This window comes from Cibotium barometz, chromosome 4, assembly GCF_041138505.1.
Source record: "Cibotium barometz isolate CiBa-2024 chromosome 4, ASM4113850v1, whole genome shotgun sequence".
NCBI classification, from domain to species: domain Eukaryota; kingdom Viridiplantae; phylum Streptophyta; class Polypodiopsida; order Cyatheales; family Cibotiaceae; genus Cibotium; species Cibotium barometz.
In genome coordinates this window covers 31,397,645-31,413,541 of record NC_141049.1, presented here as the reverse complement: position 1 = coordinate 31,413,541, position 15,897 = coordinate 31,397,645, and the positions used below count along the sequence as shown (strand labels likewise).

Sequence of the window (15,897 nt, the reverse complement as noted above, 5' to 3'; positions counted from 1 at the left end):
GTAGGTGATTTTAAAGTTTCTTGGTAATGAAATCAAAATCTATCCCTTTCCTATACTTTAAGGCATAATTTCTCATGTACATGCATATAGGGCATCTTAGAGGTCCTAAAATGAAGTATCTAGACCCAACATACCAATAAAGTAGTGTTAGAAGAGGATGAAAACTTTTGAATTTATATGAAGAACATGGATACATTGAGTATTTTCATATCCATAAGACCAAAAGTAATTCCCTCTTCTAGGCTGAAAGATCGAATTTCCCATAAACATGTAGAACGGGCTTTAAAAATGGGCATACGGAGACCAACATTTCCAAATGGTTTACAGGCTGTGCAATAATCACTTTGGTTTACTAAAGTTATGGCATAGCCATAGCGCTAGCTCATATAGTTGGGTTCACACTATGGACCGGCCATGTATGTTTCAAAAGTAGAGTACTTTTCGTTATAATATGTACTCTTAGCTTTATGTTATGGTTATAATACGTACTCTTATCTTTATGTTATGGTTATAGAGAAGCAAAGAAGATAAAGGAAACTTCAACCATATCTCTCTCTCCTCTGTGCTTATCTATTCTTATGTGAGTGTGTGAAAAAGAAAGCTTATAAGGAGCTCAAGTTCATCCTCTCTCTTACATTCTTCTCATGGGATCAGAGTGCTCATTTGCAAGAAGAGCTTAGCCAAAGGAAACATTGCATGAGTAAGGTTAGTTTCATCTCTTTTCCTTTGTGTGGGGGTTTGAACTACCTTCGCTTCTATATCACTACTCTAGGTACCTGGCTCCCACACTTGGGGCCTCATCATCCAATGTCCAATGCTTGGTTAACCCGATAGACCTTCCTCATCTACCTGGGAAAGACCTTATACTTAGAAAGGGAGATGATTCCTCCCAGTAATTTTCAACTATTGATCAATGATTTCCCTTCATAATTCTCATAAGCAGGACCCATTGTGTGCCTTCCCAAGGCTCAATACAATGACCCGTGACTCCTTGATTAAGAAGATAACCCATTCTATACATCCTAAAGAATCTAACCCAACTATTTCTTTTTCCTGAAGCTTGTTTCTAAAGTTCAAAATTTGGGTCTCGTCGTATAACTCGGGTCCACCCTGCCACCCACTTTCCAGCGTCTAAAATCAACCTCAATGTTAAGAACTGTTCCTAGCTTAAAGGTCACCATCTCTCCAACCACATCGAAAGAGTTGATCACTCTCACCAACCCCTTTAAAAAAACGCGCCCAACACTCAGGACGCTTCAAGGAGAATCAACGGTGAAAATTCAAACTGGAATGGAGTCCGGACACACAACCATTTGTGTGTCACACCCGCTGTGAAGATGAGCCTGCCCGCTGCCAAATGTGAAATCATTTATACAGCCGTGTCACCCTGTTGTGAAGGTGAGTTGCAAGTTGCCCTCTTTGGACGATGTTGGCTGTGCACGTTGTTGAATGGTTTGAACTCTCTTCACAATCTGACAGGAGATTGTGTAAGTGATAGCGAAATGGTGGACGCTTGATTTCAGTTTCAACAACTCATCCTTGAGCTGAAGATGGTCGAAGAAGAGCAACGCAAAAAAGCAATCGACAGCACGGAACTCTGTAGATCAGTTCTACTGCAGACAGCAAGGGAGAATGCCGTTTATTCTTTGCAAGGCGAGAGATTCCAGCCATGGCCATCATCAAATCAAGAAGCAGCAGCAGCAGCAGAAGAAGAAGCATCTCCCGTAAGTCATGGCAAGGCGAGGGATTCTATGGTGGACGCTGTTGATTCATCGTCGCAAGCCGAGGGTTACCAGCCTTCTCCGGTAGGCTTCCATCCATCCGTTCATGGCAAGGTCAGGGTTTCGGAGGGTAAATCCAGCAATTTATTGCAAGAGGCTTCCCAGCCCTGGGAGACACCACTGCAAGACAAGGGTTTCCAGCCAACATCAAATACAGATGCAGAAGAAGCTTCTCTGGCAAGTTTCCCTTCATCATTCCCCTCCTTCAAGCGTATCCCAGGTACTCGCTTCATTGTTGATGGCTTTCGCTATGCTGGCCCATGGTCCATGTCCTATTTTTTATCACATTTCCACAGTGATCACTACACAGGCCTCACTCCCTCATGGAACAAGGGCATCATCTTCTGCTCCCACATCACTGCTCGCCTTGTCATTGAATGCATCAAAGTACCCGCCCCTTTTGTATTCCCTTTGCCGATGGGAGAGTCTGTTAACATAGACTCATGCCGCGTTACCCTTGTAGAAGCAAACCATTGTCCTGGTGCGGTACAAATGCTTTTCCAAGTCCCTGCTCAGAAACGTAACACATATATGAGGTATGTCCATACTGGTGACATGCGTTACTCTCCCCACATGAATGCTGACCCTAGCCTGTGTGACTTTGTCGGCGCCGATGCAGTGTTCTTGGACACCACTTATTGTAACCCTAAATTTGTTTTCCCAACTCAGAGTGAGTCTGTAAGTTACATTGCTGAAACAATATATACCATGAAAAAAGAGAGCGATGGAAAAACTGAAGGTTTAGCAGATGCCTATGATGACTCTGAGAAGGTCCACAAGCCATGCTCAGAGATGGAAGATTTGCAGGCAAGTCTGGTTACAGATTGGGGAGGACTGCAAATTGACCATATTGTAGACAGTGCAGAATCTCCAGTGACTAGTACAAGAGAAGTGGAAGACTTGCCGGGAGAGAGTCAGTGTGGCAAGAGCAACCTAGAGGATGAGGGACATAGTGAATGTGGTGCAGAAGACATGAGTTTCACTGGATCAGAAAAGACATACATGGAAGACTCGATCTCAGTTTTAAAGCTGCAACAGGAAAGTAGAGGCTATACCCTATTTCTTATTTCTACCTATGTTATAGGCAAAGAAAAAATTCTTCTCGCAGTTGCTAAGCGATGTAATTGTCTGATTTATGTTGATGAAAAAAAGTTCTCTATCCTGAAGTGTTTGAAGCTTGAGAATCTTGATGTGTTTACTACAACACCCTCTGCTACAAATGTGCATGTTGTGTCCTGGAACTTTTTGGGTGAGACTTGGCCATATTTCCGACCAAATTTTAGAAAAATGGAGGAATTATTAAAGGAATCAGGCTGTAGTCGGGTCATCGGGTTTGTCCCTACAGGATGGACTTATGAAACGAAGAAGGCGGCTTTTTCCGTTAGAAGGAAAGGGCCGCTTGAGATCCACCTTGTCCCATATAGCGAGCATTCGAATTACAATGAGCTGCGCCAGTATGTAGCATTTCTGAGGCCAAAGGAGATTATCCCCACAGTGGGGCTTGAAGGTGGGGACATGGATGGCAAGGTTGTTGCAGCAATGAGGAAGCACTTCAGAAATTTAGTTGATGAGACTGCAAGCAAACGGCGGTTTCTTAAGGGTTTTAGTAGAAAAGCTGGCGATGGGAGTAGAAAGATTGAAGAGAATAAGCCAACAAGCTTGAAAGTCTTACCAGAGTTGCCAAAACTGGATGTAACTTCAGTTGATTATGGGGCTAATATTGTGGAGAATATGGACATGCAGGGATTTACCAATGTGTTAGACCTGCCAACAGGTTTGAAACTGGTTTCTAGTGCTTCAGAAGATGTAAATACTCGGGAATTCCCAAGAGCTGCTTTTGGCAAGGGAGCAAAGAAGAGGCAAAAAGAAAGCAACACAACAGCTGAGTCAGAGGATTCAGTTTCTAAGATGGCCAAAAGGGAAAGGACAATCGCAGAAGACAGTAAGAGTTTGCCCGTTTTACGGCGAATTTCCTCAGAGAATGAGCTTGCTATTGGAAATGTTTCAGTTTATAGCAAAGAAAAGGAAGAACAACTAAGGACTGTCCTACCCATGGAGGTTAGTGAGGAGCAGGTGCGTGACCTGCTACTCAAAGCGAATGGGGACTTGGATCTAGCAGTCACCTTATTTTTTGAGGGCTCTGTCTTCTATGTAAAGGAACAACACAGTCAAGAACATGGCAAAAATATGAAAGAATCACCATTGGCAGAGACTTGTATTGCTGGAGGTGAAAACTCCTGCTTGCTGGCAGAGGGTGTTTCAACTGGTACCCACACAGGTTCTACTGTTCAACAAGCTCCATCCAAATTTTCTATTCTGGAATCCAGAAACATTTTGACAGCAACAGTTGATGTTGGCAGGAAAACAGCCAAATCAGCCGTTTTTGTCTCGAATAAGAGAGGCACAAGATCGCAGTCCTCCATCCTGACCTTTTTTAAGAAGACTGATCCAAGTGCAAGTTGTGCCACTAATTTGGAAAAGAGTTCTCCCAGTAAGGTTCAGCTTGCTAGGCCAAAGCAAACACAGAAAGCCCTAGGGGATTGTGGGGTTTTGGCTGGAAAAAATTTAGAAATACGTGAAGGCTTGGACCAAATGTTAACTATTGTAGGAGGTTCTATACCAGCAGAGAGAGCATTAACTCTATTGGAACAGGCTCGTGGGGATGTAGGTGTTGCATTAGATTTATACTACAGGGATAAATGCTTTAGTCTTTTGGAAACAAACAGCAAGAAGGTAGTTACTGGGAGTAGCCTGTCACAGCGACTAGACAAAGAGGATGTGTCTGAAATGGAAGAAACATCTGGGGGCAAGGAAGTGCAAGCAGTTGACAGCAATTTTGAGAAGCCAGCCCAGAGTACTGTGGAGCAGATACGTATGCAAAAAGAAGTTCGGCTTGAAGTGAAGACTTGCTATGTGGGAATGCCTGTTTGGGAGTACAAGCCAATTGAGCATGGTAAAAGCCTACACTAATTTCTCTGTTAAAATTGCTCTTATACTTCTCCATATCATAATGCCTGTAGGCTGTGGTGCTACTGTATTTGTTGACATAAACTTCAACATGATCACACTAAGACCCTACCACTTCGGTAACCATCATGTTCATTTGCTGCTAATATTAATAACTCTTAACATTGTCAATATTACATTGGGTCCAGTGGCTGCATGCAGCATGCTGGAGGAGTGCGGAACCTGCACCTTATGTGCACTTGGCCCGAACTTTTGATCTAGTTGAGCAGGAAAGTGGTCGCATGAAGACTTCAGATATGCTATGCAACATGTTTCGCAGGTGTGTTGCTCTCCTTTTTTATTGCTTTCCTTTTTTAATTGCTTTCTCGCTCCTTCTCAACAAAACCACGAGGCTGAGATACATAAATCTCCTCATGTAAGTCACCATTTAAGAAGGCAGCCTTGATATCAAACCGATGTACATTCCAACCATGATGCGCTGCCAATGCAATAATGCACTTGCTCGTAGTCAAACGAGAGGTGGATGCAAAGCTCATCATAATCTATGCCCTTCTCTTGAGCATAATCCTTTGCAACAAGCCTTGCCTTGTAGCGGTCAACGCTACTATTAGCTTTACGCTTTAGCTTATAAACCCACTTCGTACCAATGACTTTTTACCATAAGGCAAATCTGCTAAATACCAAGTGTCATTTTTGAGGATTGAGTCGTACTCATCCTATTTGGAGTCTAGTAAGTGTCCAGTGTGTGTGAACACTGTAGGTGTGAACACCCTCTTATTAAGAGAACATGAGATAGGGCCTTGGTGCCTATATAAAGCATTGTATATGGTGGAAGTATTATCATAATACAATCATTGTTGTGCTGCACAATCTCACTCTATTATTGGCTATCACATCTATCTCTCTCTCCCTCTTACTCGAAATAGGGGCACATGGTCTATGAGACTATACACATCAGGATGGCAACATGGAACTGTAATGGGACTTTGTAGTTAGATGTGGGAGGCTTGTGGGAGACATTTACAGGATGAGATATTGTCTTCTATACGGAGACACACCAAAGCTCGAAGAGGGGATTGCCTCGTGTGGCTAGATACCAGCGGAAGTCGGCTTACCATGGACATACCCACAGGACAGGAGGAGTAGAGGGGTGAGGAGTAGCAGCAATCCTATTTACGGTATGATCAACATAGTCAGGTGGGATGAGGATGCGAGATACATGTGGGTTAGGCTATAGCTTACACCCTCGGGATACATACATGTGGCGGTTTTCTACTTTGCACCAGTTACTTTGCGATATGCTATATAGGATAGTCAGGACGCCGGGACGGCCTAACCACTCAGATACATACATGTGGCGGTTTGCTACTTTGCAGGAGATACTTCGTGATATGCTATACATGATAGTCAAGACGGCCTAACCGCTCAGGCAAAGCAGAGGAAGGAGTCCCCTTATGCATCATTGTTTGATGAGATCTCAGCCATGTTGGGACTAGGTGAAGTTCTCCTCATTGGGGACTTCTACGCAAGGACCAATAGTGAGCAGTCTCAGTTATATAGCTTTGAGAACCCTATCAGACTACATGCAGTGGGCTTCTTAGGATCTTGGAGCTATCACTAGATATGGGAGACACCGCTTGGAGTTGGGTTCTCGGCATGATCTTGTTATGTATAATGGGATGGCACAGTGGCTCCTATCCGGCAAAGTCGCAAGCTTTTCATATAGTGGAGGATTGAGCACACTGGATTATATTATGGGACCTCCTAAGCTTTGCTTCACTCATCTCCGAGTTCACCATCCCCACATATCCTCTTGGAGCCGACTACACCTACCTCTTCTTCTCCATTGCTTGCACACCACCTAGCCCACCGTCACCCCCATGTACCTTCCACTATACCAAAATCCACTTCACACGAATGTTACCGCATATATGCCAACAACATTGATCGTGGTTGGGTAGATATTGACCCATTAGTTCCCCTTGCCACTCTCACCTCCCAACCCTATACATTCTGCAGCCATAGCCAACTTTCCATACACCCCCCGCTCCAATGCTAAGCCTCGAACGGGTACCATGCCCAGAATGGTTGGTATGATGATGAGTGCCGCACAAGGTCACCGCGAACGTTTCACGGTTGAAACGAAACATTGTTGAAACGATTTATTTTGGAATGAAACGTTTCAACGCTGGATAGGTGGATAATGAAATGATAGACTGAAACGATTATATACATAAAATCTGAGGGCTGGGGGTCCAAATCTAAAATTTTACATTTGGGCCTTCAATTGGACAGGAAAATTTAGGGGCCTAAATGTGAAATTTCAGATTTGGGCCTTCAAGTGGAGAGAGAAGGTGCAATTTTTCCTTCCAATTTGGGGGCCCAAATCTGAAGTTTTAAATTTGGGCCTGCTAAAATGTGAAATTTCAGATTTGGGCTTTCAATTGGAGGGCGAAAGTGCAATTTTCCCCTCCAATTTAGGGGCCTAAATCTGAAATTTTAAATTTGGGCCTTCAAACTTATTTACAATTTTACTTTAGTACTTACAATCAAGAAAAAAAAAGTACCAAAATCCAATAGGGAATAACCAAACAAAGTTTAAAACTAGGAGGCATTGTTGATTGCATCCATGGACAATTTTGAGTGATTTCCTCATTTTGAGTCAGAATGTATACATGCTACATAAACAAAAATAACATGCCTCATTATTGGTGGAGTGAAACCGGCCTTCGGTAGAAACCAAAGTGCGGTAGACTAACTGTTGTCCTAACACAACTAGAAATCAGCAAAGAAAACAGATAAAACAACAACACCTGTTGGTCCCAAAGCTTGGCGTCCCTTTCGGTATTTCTTTATTTACATTCAAGGAAGAGTCCAACTGAGTACATGGCTGAAAGTAATAGGATGCCCAAGGTGTTCACACATTTGATTCTCTTAGCATAGAAGTCTCGCACAATCTTGTGTTAATTCCAATACACAAACCTGCATCCCTTTATGCCAAGAAAATACATTCATGAGGCCTCGAACAACGTAGCCAAATTGCCCTTACTCAGCCAGAAACACAGCCACACTTCAGCCCACAAACTCGTCCAAAATTCTCTCTGATGTTGCCCTGTTTCTGCCCTCTTGAGCTACGAATCCTTCCTCTCACAAAGGACCGAGAGAAACACTCCTGAACAGCCACGAGCCGGAAGAAAGAGAAGCTGTGAGCCCAAGACGTTTGGAGTATCCATAGCCTTCATCGCCATCTTCCACTACTAGTGATGAGAGAGAGAGAGAGAGAGAGAGAGAGAGAGAGAGAGAGAGAGAACATAGGCCGGCTTTCCCCATGTGTGCCTCCCCCTATTTTTCCTGTAGTCCGCCCCTTTCCAAGAGAGCCTCTCACGCCCTGTTCAGTCCTCTGGTCCTCCTGCAGTTTTGCGCTTCTTGTAGCCGCCTTCAGCCTAGCCTTCCTGTAGCCGCCTGCAGTTTTGCGCTTCCTGTAGCGCCTGCTTCCGAGAGAGAGAGAGAGAGAGAGAGAGAGAGAGAGAGAGAGAGAGAAGCATGGGAAAACCTGCAGTCCAGCCTTGCGCTCCTTGCAACCTAGCGTGCTAGTTCTCAAAGAGAAAGAAAGAAAGAAAGTTATATTAATGAGAGAGAGAGAGATAGAGGGAGCGAGCGTAGTCCATCCCCGCCTCCTTGCAAGAGAGAGAGAAAAAGCAGTTCTGCCTGTCGGCTTGTTGAAAAGAGGGAGAGAGCAGTCCAGCCTTGTGCTTCCTGGTTGCAGCCTGTCTCTCCCCAAAAAGAGAGAGAAAGCGTGTCCTTGGCTGCAGCCCGACTCCTCCCAAAGTGGAGCTCCCGCCAATCATAGCGTAACTCCCCTCCCAAAGGGCCACAATCTCCAAAAAAAAGGTTCTTTTGTTTTGAATGGTTTTAAACCTTTGTCCCCTCCCCCCCATGGTATTATGAAAAAGGATCTTATTAATACCTAGAGTCACCTTTGACCCCAAGTATGCACATTTAACAAATGTCCTGCACACTGACCACCATGCCCAATGTTCGAATACGCTGTACGTGATGAATTGCCAAAAATACACAAGGTCGTGACATGGAGCCGCAATCACCAATTGCAATAATGTTTATTATTGAACGTTTTTATTTCTTCCTTCTTGACTTTTCAGCTGCCTTGAAACGTTGGATGAAACTTCCACGACTGAAACGTTTCAATAGCGAAACACGTTTCATGTTTTAGTAGCAACAAAATGCGTTTCGCGGTGACCTTGGTTTTGCACCACAAATGCTTGTCTCAAGAAAGAGGTAGCGATTGGTCAAATCCTCGAGCGGGATGCTCAAAGGATTAACCACTTTCTCACTTGCCTGCAACAATAAACGAGCATATGTGAGAGAGCAATACTCGGAGATGTACCGACTCTTCTTGAGCGGCAACACTGAGGAGGCCTGGCATAGATTGAGGGAACAACGCCCACCCACACCCATCATTGATCCTCACATCTGGCACACTTATGCACACACTTTTTTTTGTGAAACCATTGCTTCATTAAGGATTGTATGGTAAATTCATAGCTGTTCCAAGGTGGGACAACTACTACTCAGATATCAGAAACAGTGGAAAAACACTTCCAGTTGTTGAGAGGAAAGATCTCCGAGGTCAAAAGAATCTTGGAGTGAAAAGGAAAGAGACCTCTAAAAAAAAGAAAGCATATGATCTCTTCATGGCAGAAAATCAGCTGATTTCGTGCATGGTAGATCGTCCACAAAGCCCAGTATCTGGTCTAGGAAAGGAAAAGTATGTAATCTGGCAAGGGCGAAGAAAGGCGGCTGAACATCCAAAAGAATTTCCCGAAGTTGTTGGGAAATCACCAGCTCCGGTGCCCTGACAGCCTGTCCAAGAGAGCACGAGAAGAGGGGCATCCCCATAACAAATGAATAATTGTCTCTTGGCGATGAGAACACCTCTTACAAGAGGTAGGTGCAATGTTTCTCTTAGCTAAGAAGATGCCAACCGGGAATGCACCCACAATGCATCTCCACAAGAAAAGTCGTCGTTTGAGAGAGAATTTGCTTTTTCAAATTGCAAAGAGGTCTTCCACTAGGGAAGAGGTTTGTTTATATGCCATAAATGATTTTGCATGTGTTTGTATCCAAGGTGGAGGGAGCAAAATTTTATAAGCTCTAGCTGCCGTGAGGTGATGGAGAGAGAAAGGAGAGTAACTTGGAAGTTTCCTATCAAATTCCAGTCTCTTAATCTTTCCTCATCCTCCAGTGGAGGCACCGGTTGGAAATCTTGCACATGCCATATATGCTTGTGGTGCATACCCAGATTGTATCTTCTGATAATTTGTGGAAAGGAGAATACATTGCCTTGATCATCAACATCATCATCAACTAAGTGTACCCCAAAGTTGGAGAGGAAGTATGCTTTTCTGGGTTGTAGGATAGCCAATGAATGCTGAAAAGCCATACTCCAATGAATACTTTTTTTTCGCAAGGAGTTGCCTCTATTTGGAGGTCTGCCCGACCAAGAAAGATGAGAAAGAATCATTTGCCAGTCATGTAGAAGCTTAGTGGAATATGGGCAGCTCACAATCTGGCCTTCAAATCTTCCAAATACGACGTCTTGGTGAGAAACTATCCAATCCCCAAAAGTTTTTGTTTTCATTGCGCAATCAGCAAGGTGGACAGATCTGCGTTTTTTCTCAGCATTGCTGCTGGTCGCCTGCCTCTTCCAGGCATTTCTTCTTAGCAGCCCGTGGTCATCTGTAGCCGGTTTGACCTTCTGAGACTTCCTTCACACCCTTATTTTGCACTGTTTTCAGGGCAACAGCACCTAGTTTGCTGCATTTTTCTACAGGTGGCTGTCTACAGCAGTTTGCAGCAGTTCCCAGTATTCATACCCCCCTTGTAGTGCTGGTCGCTTGTTTTGTACAGGCCAGCAGCAGCATATTTGCTGCGTTTTTTCTTCTACAGGTTTCTAATGCTGATTTGCTGATCTGAGGCTTGGGTGTACCACATATCTCTATTGCTTTTCCAGATTCAGCCCGTTCTACAGCCCCTTTTACCTCTACGTTTTCAGATTTACAGCCATGGTTGGTGCGTTTTTCTGAATTGATTCTTGCTGGTAGCTCTACCTTCCTTGGGCGTCATCCGTTGGACCCGAAGGTACCTTCTCTTCAGTGTTTTTCCTCATAGGAGGTGTGGACACTGGTTGACCTGAATTTTCAAGTTTGTAGCCCCTTGTTTGGCTGCGTTTTCTTCTCCAGGGGACACAGATCACTTGCAGAGGGGGTTTCTTGTTTGGATTGTGGCTTTGGAGGTAGTTTGGTACTTGAGAAGGATTTTGAATTTCTGATTTTAGTCAGCGTTTTACTGATTTTGGAGCATCCATACTTGTGTTTTGTTCCTGGCCTTCACGGTTTCCCAGTTTCTTCGTGTTCCTTGCCTTCTGTTGGCGGTGGAGTGCTGTTTTTTGCTGGACAGCAGTGTTTTGGCTGCGTTTCGCTTCCCAAAGGAGTTTTTCTACACTCTGAGGGGGCTTATCTCCAACTACTTCACTTGAGGATTAGTTTCGGGAGCTGTTTTGTTTTTGTGGAGACTTTCTTCTGTGACAAGAGTTTACAGATTTTGGAGGAGAGCAGTGATCTTTTTTAGAGATCCTAAGCAGAGTTTATTTTGTCCGAGCCTGTGTTCTTTGCAGTGTTTGCAGAACAAGGAGGGTGTTTTGCCCTTGAGGTGTGATCCTTTCACATGGATCATTTATTTGTTGGTGATTCTTGTTGGGATCTGATTCTACTCATGGAATAGTCTTCTGCTATCAATGATGCTTTTGAAAACTTTGTTATCACTGCAGTTTATATTCCTGCTTCCCTTTCTCATTGTGAGGAGTCTACCTCTGTCTCTCTTTGTGATGCTTCTGAGGATGCCCCTCCCCCTGCCAATTCTGTAGGTTTGTTGTTTTGGAGGATGGTTTTTTGGACCCAGTGGGATGCTTTGGATCTGTGGTTGCTAACCGTGCCTGGGGCACAGTGGTACTTCCAGAGTTTTTTGGATTTGGATCAGAATCAGGTTGGGCTTGTACCAGTCCTACGACATCAGTTTTCAAAGGGGGATGTGGAGTCCTTTCATCTTGCGAGGCTCAATGGCGTGTACTTATGTACAGTATTGGGCAACTCATGATACGGAGTTTGAGCAGATGGACCCCATCTTTTCTACAGAGTCTTTACATCTTGCAATGCCGATCTTTTCAGAGGATGCTTTTATACAGCATTTGGCTACTCTTGGTATAGAGTTGGAGCAGATTGACTCTTTCTTTTGAGGGTTCCAGTGAGGAGCAGTTTGCATCTCCCAAGATTGTTTATATACAGAATCTGATCTTATGAGGTTTTTCATATCTTCTCTAGGCTGGATACACGACATTCGACTTCGGGGAGTGTTCTTACACTTGGGTTTGGAACCATTATTTGGAGCAGCACGTCGTAGCCTATATGGTTGTTTTCTTCCAGAGAAGTAGTGTACCTAGCAGCTTGTTCTGTTGCGCTTGTAGCTGAGTTGCTGAGGAGATTGCTTGTGGAGCTTTCTTGGTACCTATTTCTACAGTCTTTCATCTTTGATCGAGGACGGTGTCTCTGGCTTCTTGGAGTTCACTCAGCATCTGGTGCTGAGAAGGGGTGTTAGACATCATCCCCTTCTTGATGGCTTCCTATTTGGTGTCCTATTTTAGCCTCTAGGGCTGACCATGTTTGCTAGAGAGGCTGGTCAGTCCTCACATATGTTTTCCCATATTATTTCCCATTTTATGGAGTCTTGGGTATTTTTCCCAATCGTGGAGGTTTCTTTCCCTAGTCGGCTGCCTTCATATGGGCATATATATAGCTGGCTTGCCTCCCTCATTCTTCACTGCTTGCTTAGCATTGTTTGTGTCCCTCACATACGAGGTTTTCTCCCCTCTTGCTCGGGACATGTATTCCTTTTGATGATGATATTGAGAGCAAGTTCTCATGTGTGTTTCCTCTCCATCTCTCTCTCTCACTCTGTCACATGCACTCTGCACTCAGTGCATGGTGACAAGATGGCACATCATCAGAAGTGCAACAGTTTTACAGTATTAGAATCTAGTAGGATGATATTTGTCGTACATTGTGACCCCATTGTACATCCTCAGTCCAGGATAAGTCAGGCATGAGCTACGTAGGTCATTCCTCAGCCTTAGCGGGTCAGTCAGTCAGTCAAGTCCCTTAACCCACTTGGAGAGAATCATTCATGCATGTAGAGTCAGTAGAAGCCTTAGGGTTTGCATCAGAAAGCACTCTGCATCCTGCATAATATGCATTCATATGCCTGTGCATCATTTAGAACATCCCAGAAGTCTTAGGGAATTTACTAGGATTTATCTGGTATTTTTTCCATATTTAATAGTAATTATTTAGCATTATTTGCATTATTGGGCATTTATAAATATAAACTTTGTTAAATGACCAACCTCCAGTTAGTATAAATAGGCTTGCAAAGGGCTTAGTTTTTCATTGAGTCTTCATTGTGCTAAGAGCTCTCCTCCTCAGCCCTAGGAGTATCCTTGCCTTCAGCCCTAGACTAATCCAGCCCTTGGAGCTCATAAGCTTGCTTCTCCAGCCCCTTGAGAACCCCTTGCTTCAGTCAGCCCTGGGCGCCTGCCATCAGCATCACTTCAGTCCCTAATTCAGCCTACAGCCCCACCTCAGATCAACGCCAGAATTCAGCAGCAGTCCATCAGCGTTTCTGTCCAGCCGTACAAGAGCATCTCAGCGTTTCTGTCCAGCAGCCTCAGAACACTTGCGTTTTCAGTTCAGCAGCTTCCCTACAGGCCTGCGTTTCTGTCCACAGCAGTTTCCAGCCCTGAATCAACAGTTTGCAGCAGTGTCCAGCCTTCTGTGCATCATCCATACATGCAGCAGTCATTTGGTGAAGGTAACACAGCATTCATAAGTGTTTTCAGCATTCTAACATAGTGTAGAACAGTCCACCTTCTTCTTTCTCAGCCTCAGGTGTGCAGCCCTTCCTCATGCCCTTGGAAAGAGTGCATAGGCTCGAGATCAGGTCATCGAGGTGTTTCTACAGCCGTGTACAGTTCAGCCACTCTCCGATCCTCCGAGATCTTGCGTTTGGCTTATCTAGAGTCCACAGTCATTCTCTCTAAAGAAATAAAGCAAATACTATCTCGTTATCGGGATAGGGGGCCCTTCAGTGGGTAATTCGGGACCCAATCTGGTGTACAGTTATTATATCTCTCTCTCTCATCTCTTTAAAGTTTGAAGTATTGAAATGGATTGCTAAACTCACGAAACTCAGGACACAGAAGACGGTGTGAGCATTTGTGTGATAGGATCTTCCAATACAAAGACTTCCATTGCATATCACATTGGTATCAGATTCAGATTGTCCACACACACCGTATCCTAGCGTGGGGGCATCCTTGGATGGTTAGATTGCGTTCTGGCACGACCACCGACTTCAGCATCGTGTCTACAGGAGAGAGTACTCATCAGCCGGAAGACGTCTCCCCCGAAGGAGACCTCGTTCTTCCGCCTACAGTAGACACCATAGCTCTTCTTAGAGCTCAGAACCAGCTGCTCATGGAGCGTCTCCAACTCTTGGAGGCAGCAGCAGCACGTCCTTCTACACTTCCAGCAGCACCCGACTACATCTCCCTCTTCTTTCAGATGGAACAACAAAGGAGAGGACGAGGCCCGAAGGAAAAGAGAAAATGAAGAAAGACGGGACTATGAGGAAGCCCAACGCAGGATCGACGAATGCCAAGTGCCCAGTGGAGTGATCGACAGGCCAGGTGGAGTCAAATCTTCCAACAGTTTGGAGGTATGATTGAATACATCCCTGGTAAGCATAACCCAGTAGCAGATGCTCTCAGTCGAAAGTCCAGCATCCAGGCAGTCCAAGAAGCTACCATTCTTGAAATCACGGGGAAGGACTTGGATAGTATGAAAGACTAATATGTCGACTCCCCTGAGTTTTGGTACTCAGTATAGTTTGGCCCTCACTTCTGAGCCTGGCCACTATTTAGTACAGAACGGTTGGTTGTTCTACAAGAACCGTCTCTGTGTTACTCGGGAAAAGCGTTCTGCTCTTCTCCACGATGCCCATGACTCCGTAGTTGGAGAACATAGGGATATCAATAGCATCCTCGAGAAATTAGAACGGTCCTTTTATTGGCCAAAGATGAGGCGTGATGTCTATGCACATGTACAAGCCTGTAAGATTTGTCAAAAAGTCAAGGTTTCCCATACAAAGAAGGCAGGTTTACTTCAACCTTTGCCTATCCCCGACGGACCTTTCATCGACATATCTATGGACTTTGTAGGGCCTCTACCAGCATCCATTGGATCCCGTAACACTCAGTGTTTTACCATTGTGGATCGCTTTAGTAAATTCTGCATGCTCATCCCATGCAAGCATATGGCCACAGCCGAGGACGTAGCCCGTCTGTTTCTCAAGAATTGGTATCCAATTTGTGGTTTGCCTAGCACCATAACATCAGACAGGGATTCCAAGTTTACCTCGCATTTCTGGAGGGCATTATTTGAAAACTCCGGAACTAAGTTGCAGTTGTCTAGTGCATTCCATCCCCAGACAGATGGCCAGACAGAAATTTATAACCAGTTGGCCTTTGATGTCCTCAAGTCATACTATCATGATCAGCAGTCCAAATGGGAGCACTATCTTCCATTGGTCCAAGCTATCTTAAACGACACTCATTCATCCAGTGTCGGACGGACTCCATATGAAGCAGCCTTTGGTCGCCGTTTTTCTTTTCTTTTGACGAGACTGGTGTCTCCATCTTTAGAGGCTAATAAAACCACGGAAGCATTTTCCGAGATCATTGAGTCAGTCAAGGACCACTTGACCAAAGCTCAGGAAGCATATAGCAGACAGGCAAATAAGTCTAGACGAGATGTCCACTTCAAGGAAGGGGATTGGGTCTATTTGCGTATCATGAAGCAGAGATTGAAACAAGTGGGCAAACGTTGTCCCAAGCTTTCATTCCGTAGTTTTGGCCCTTTTCCAATAGTTAAGAAGCTAAGTGATGTCTCCATGAAATTAAAGTTGCCTGCGAGTTGGACAATGCATGATATTTTCCATGTTTCTTGGCTAAAACCATATG

The 15,897-nt window shown here is 44.5% G+C and overlaps 1 protein-coding gene across 14 annotated transcripts in view; it reads left to right on the top strand.

The window, feature by feature from the left end:
• The first annotated feature begins 1,359 nt into the window (after window positions 1-1,359).
• LIG6 (DNA LIGASE 6) overlaps window positions 1,360-15,897 on the top strand; it is a 235,071-nt gene continuing 220,533 nt past the window's right edge. For 13 of the 14 annotated variants that reach the window (XR_015264265.1, XR_015264262.1, XR_015264267.1 and 10 more), the window contains exons 1-2: window positions 1,360-4,734; window positions 4,950-5,067. Coding sequence is in view for 7 of the 14 variants with exons in the window: in XM_086787878.1 (XP_086644004.1) it covers window positions 1,551-4,734; window positions 4,950-5,067 (3,302 nt within the window). In the remaining 7 variants the exon portion in view is untranslated. The remainder of the gene's footprint in view (window positions 4,735-4,949; window positions 5,068-15,897) is intronic. The other variant, XM_086787868.1, reaches the window with a different exon arrangement.